The sequence below is a fragment of the Myotis brandtii genome, unplaced genomic scaffold (assembly GCF_000412655.1).
Source record: "Myotis brandtii unplaced genomic scaffold, ASM41265v1 scaffold539, whole genome shotgun sequence".
Taxonomy (NCBI): Eukaryota; Metazoa; Chordata; class Mammalia; order Chiroptera; family Vespertilionidae; genus Myotis; species Myotis brandtii.
The window spans coordinates 57,754-63,053 of record NW_005369984.1 but is presented as its reverse complement, the minus strand read 5'-3'; the positions used below and the strand labels follow the sequence as shown (position 1 = coordinate 63,053).

At 57.9% G+C, this 5,300-nt stretch overlaps 1 protein-coding gene across 1 annotated transcript in view; it reads right to left on the bottom strand.

Moving 5' to 3' along the window:
* The window catches only part of SYNGAP1 (synaptic Ras GTPase activating protein 1), a 30,473-nt gene that overhangs the window by 14,108 nt on the left and 11,065 nt on the right, over positions 1-5,300 (bottom strand). Inside the window, 5 exon segments of the mRNA XM_014549209.1 lie at positions 8-371; positions 1,952-2,050; positions 2,248-2,401; positions 4,058-4,179; positions 4,550-4,641. Coding sequence (XP_014404695.1) covers positions 8-371; positions 1,952-2,050; positions 2,248-2,401; positions 4,058-4,179; positions 4,550-4,641 — 831 coding nt within the window.

Below are 5,300 nucleotides of genomic sequence, written 5' to 3'. Positions count from 1 at the left end.
CCCATACCCCCAGAGCCCCCACTGCCTGTCGGCAGGGTTACGGGGTACCACTGCTCTGTGAAGTGGCGCCCAGCCAGGGTGGCCACGGGCACAGTCACCAGGCCCACATAGCCTGCCTTGTCCTTCTTGCGCTTTTTGTCTGAGTCACGGTACAGATGCAGCCGCAGGGCACGGACAGCTGGCAGGTTGTTAAACTCGAAGTGCTCGCCCCAGAAGACGGTGTCCCCCGACGCCGAGCGGGGCTTGGAGGTGGTGCGCGCGTACAGCATGTCGTCCAGGCAGAGCTCACAGTAGTACCGCTTCTTGGGGGGCAGCTCCCGGGCCTCTATGATCCACAGCTTCAACACGTTGTCCACCCGGCGGCTGTTGTCCTGGCAAGGTGGGTGGGCATGGCGGATAGAGGGGAAGGGACAGAGGGACAGAGACATCGAGAGAGGAGAGACAGTGAGGACGTGAGAGGCAGCAATCGCAAAGCGGAGCTCATGCTCACTTGGAGCCTGCGAAGGGGCCTTATTTGGAAATGGGGTCCTTGCAGATACGATCACACTGAGGAGCGTGACACAGGGTTAGCGTGGGCCCTAGACCCCAGGACTGGCGTCCACATGGAGGGAGACATGGAAACCAGAGACACTCAGAGGGAAGGTGGCCACGGCAGGTCAGTGGCAGCAGAAACTGGACAGATGCAGAGACCGCCGCTGACCACAGAGCTCGGAAGAGACCAGGAAGGGTTCTTTCTAGAGCTTCGGAGGGAGCCAGGCCCTGCCTACACCTTGACTTTGGATTTTTAGCCTCCTGAACTGTGAGAGAATAAAGTTCTGTGTTTTAAGTGGCCCATTTGTGGTAATTTGTTACAGCAGACCCAAGAAATGGCATCAGTATCGGGAAAGATTTTAAAGCTAGAATAACAAGCCAAAAACATTAAGGTAGAATTTGAAGGGGAGAACTAGGAAGTCCTTCAAAGACAATCAGAACTTATTTTTTAAACAATAAAAGAACTGCATAAATACAGAATGGGGGAGGCGACACAGCTGGTGTGAAAGGGCCTGGGGTACAACTGACACCAGAGTGTGGGAGGCTGAGGAGACCTACACCACATTCATCATCTTTTTTTTGTTCTTGTTGCTAATCCGGACCTGAGGATATCTTTTCCATTGATTTTTAGAGAGAGTGGAAGGGATGGGAGAGACAGAGAGAAACACTGATGTGAGAGAATCACATCAATTGGTTGCCTCCTGCATTGGGGCCAGGGATCAAGCCTACAACTGAGTACATGCCCTTGACCAGCACCAAGGCCGTGACCCTTCACGCTTCAGGCTGGCACTCTAACCACTGAGCTAACCAGCCAAGGCGCATCTTGGGTTTAATTCTTTAAGAAGGACACTAAGAAACAAGGGTTCCCCCAGGATGGCCAACAGCCTGTGAACTCACTGAAAAATGGGGTACAGAGAACAGCTGATGGAACTGGGAGCATTTCTCCTGGGAAATACAAGTCTTGGGAAGAACCAACTCGTAGAACTTGTGAGCCAAAGGGACCTTAGAGATCATGTGGTCCAACTCCACTCCCACCGGTTTCATAGGGGGCAAGCTGAGGTCTGGACTTCACTAACTGACAGTGGTGTGTGTCCTACGGGAACACTGCAAGCAGGGGCTGGGTAGCACCTGTCAGGGGATCGGTGGGCAGTTCTGCTCGCAGGAGACCTAGCCCAGAGCACGTCGGAGCCCCGGCCACTCCGTAAGTCTATGATTTCTACGGCAGGGAAAAGACCATGAGGCAGGAAGAAAGGGGAAAGAAATGAAGGACTCAGAGAAGAATGGGGTCACCTCCTTTTCATCCATGTCTCCCCCACCTCAGTGCCCTCTCCCCCCAAGCCCCCGCTCCGTAACTCCTTCCCCCCGGGCTCCCTAGACTCCCGGTGGCCTGACCTCTACCTGTCCCCTGTGCTCCTGATACCTTGTTGGGTTTTACTGCTCTCTGGAGATTCTCGATCCATTTGTCCCTTTCGGCCGCAGAACGACAGGCAAAACATTTTGTTCCTGATGACGTTGTTACCTGGAGAGGGGTGTGGAGTTGAGATGGGGCTGAAGAGGGGAGATGACTCCTGAGGACTGGAGACTCCACCACCATCTCCTCCTCCCCCGCCTTTCTCCAGCCCCCAAGGTTTCGGTTTTCTCCACATCCCCCCAGGGCCACTTTCTTGAGGCCTCTCTGTCCTCACCCTCCATCGCCCAGCGCACTAGACCCAATACCTCAAAACAGAACTCCTGGCCCAGGATGGAGCTGTGCACTGGCTTGATAATGGAATCCTCATCCAAGTTGAGCTCTAAGGCCTCGGCTGCACTGCTAGGACTCAGCAAGGACTCGTGAGAATGTGACTCCTTAAAGCTCTGCATCAGCCGGGCCCTAGCGGGCGGGAGGGTCAGGAGAGAGGATCAGGGCCCCACAACTCTTACACACCAGGGCCTGTGTCATCAGGATGGAGACTTCGGGAAAGTGCCTCCTGAACTCCCTTCCCACATGGACACAGACAGACAGACAGACAGAAAGAAAGAAACCAGCCTATCCCTGGGGAAGGACATGAGGGGTGTGAGAGAAGCAAGACTCCTTAAAGAAATCCCCTCACCCTCAAGTCACACCTAAGGGATTGTGAGGACTGAGGAATATCTCAACCCAGAAATGGACCACGGCAGGGAACAAAGGCGAACAGGTGGGCTTGGGACACCTCCAGGTGCCCTCCAACACCCAGAGCCTCGGAATAAGGGAGGAAACATGGAGGTAAAGAACCAGAGTGCAAAGATGTTCATCTGGGCCTGGCACACGCTAGTGCTTACACAACATCCAATAATTCAGAGAATGAATGAATGAGGTAAGAGGACTCTAGCAGAATCGGGGTTTTTGGTAATGTGTTACAGCAGCCCGGGGAAACTCAGAGGGGGAATCGCAATAAATAGGAGGAAGCTGCGGGCAGAAACGTGAGAATGAAGAGACTGAAATGGGGACTGGGGAAGAGGGGAGCTGGAGCAGGAAGGAGAAAAGGGGGAGGCAAAGGCATGTGCAGAAATAAGAGGATGGGAGAAGGTGAGGAGGTACAACTGCAGAGAGGGACATGGGAACAGAGATGGGAAATACAGGGAGAGGAGAGAGAGGGGCTGAAGGAGCCGGGGATGGGGGCCCAGGCCCAGGAATAGGAACAGGCGAGTGAGCAGTATGAGGATGGCTAGGGATGAAGAGTAGAGAGCAGTAGGAAAGCAGGAGGGGGAGCTCGGGTGTGGGAGCCTCCACAGAGCTATTTATAGCAGCCCCGTCATTGGGCTCCATTGTCGTCAGCGCCACGCTCCCCCAGCCCACCGCCCCCGCAGCCAGGAATACCATGCCCTCACCCCCCCTGCCAGCCCCAAATCCAGCTCGGTGACATGGGAGGGGGCAAGGGAAGGTGTGACTCACCTATCCCAACCTCCCTACCTGCCCAATCCCGAGGGAGGCCAGACATGGGGGGAAAGGAGGGACTGGGCTCTTCCTGAGGAGTGACTGGGTGAGGGGGAAACCCAAAGAGGAACCCCAAGAAGCAGACAATAGCAGACATGACATGTCCCCCAATCCCAGCCTGTGACAGTGGCTCTGGACTTCTCTGAGGACTTCCTCCCCCCTCCCCCCCTTCAGTCCCTGGATTAACCCTATAGCTCCCCTCTCCCGCCAGTACACCTGTGCCACCCTCCCCCTTCACTGTCATGGTCTCAGCTGTCCCTTCCCTCAGCCATTAGTATCTGCCAGCCCCAGCCCCACTCCAACCCTCTGTCCTTCCCTCACACCCTTCTACCTAGACCGCACTGCTCCTCCCTGACCCCCTCCCCCGGCTTCCCCAATGGCGCCAGCACTCCTTCAGTCCTGGGGGCCAGCAGAGTCCCTCCTTGGCTCGACCTCTCCCTGTCCCTAACCCCATAACATCCCTCAGCCAAGCTGAGGCCTCCAGCCTCGGCATCAGAGGGCGCCCATTCCTCGGATCTCACTGTAGAGCCCCCTATATGGCAATCAAGGCATCCCTCCCGCTCCAGCCCCTACCGGTCATGGTCAGCACTTCGGAAGCGAGGCAGGATCTGGCGAAAGCTGCTGGTCCGGTCAAGTTTGGGTTGGGACTTCGTGCGTTTGATGGAGCTTTTTAGCCTCCGGCTCAGGAAGCCTTGCTGGGGGAGGGAAGTGGGGATGGGGCGGTTGGGGCAGGGTCAGTTCCACCTGCTCAGCCCTCAGCTGAAGGTGGGAAGGGGAGGCCGGGGAGTCTTTAGGGCGAGGAAAGGGGAGAAAAACCCTGCTACCGGTCTGTCTTCCTTGGCTCCCACGGGTTCGAGCGCATACACAAACACACACCAGCTTGCAGAAGGTGGGAGGGCTGGTCTGAGAAGCAGGGGGGCAGAGCCAAGAAGGGGGAACCAAAGAGGTGGGGAGTCTCTCTTTTTCCTCCATCCCTCCCGCTCGGGTCCCTTTTTCAGAATCCTGGGCTCCAGCTGGGACGGGGGGGAGGGGCAGCCGGCCACATTTGGCAGCACCTTCACTCACCGAGGGCCGGAAGGGCGCAGCGGGGGCGGCCTCCATGCTGTACTGCTTCCCCCCGGGGACACTCTTCCTCCTCGAGCGACCCAGGTGGTACTCTGGGGGAAAGGAAAGGGCAGAGGGGAGCTGGGGAGGGGTCGCTGTCGGCCCGGCTTCCGCCCCTGGCCCCAGCGCTCGCCCACCTCCCTGGCCCCTCGCTCCAGCCTCACCTACCCCCCGGGAAGCAGCAGGAAGAGCAGCGGCGGCGGAGAGGCTGGCGGCGGGAAGAAGGGGGCAAGGAACCCGACCCGGAGCCCCCCGAGGGGGACGGAGTGGGAGGCCTTAGGCCCATGACTGGGGTTGGCAATCAGCCGAGGGGCATGGCTGAGAGGGTCAGTGAAACCCCAAAAATAAAGGACACAGCTCCACAGAAGATAGGTCCTTGGTGCCCACCCCCCCAGGAGGAGGCTAGCTGCGGGGGGAAGCCGGGCTAAGGTCATTGCCCATAGGCAAGCTTTCCCCTTCGCTCAGCTGGGTACATCGCCCGCCTGCACCCCTCCTGCTGGAAGCCCGGCCGGTCAGGAGGGCCTGGACTGCCTCCCATGACCCCCTCCCTGGACTGGAGGGGGAAGTCTTGGGAGAGACCTGAGAGGAGTGGCCAGGGGAGAATCCTGGGGACAGAAAATTCAAGGAAGGACCAGGGAGGGGGAGGGGAGTGGGAGCTGGTTCCACGTGCACTGCAGTGGCAGGGCCTCGGAAGGGAAGGAGGGAAAGGGAA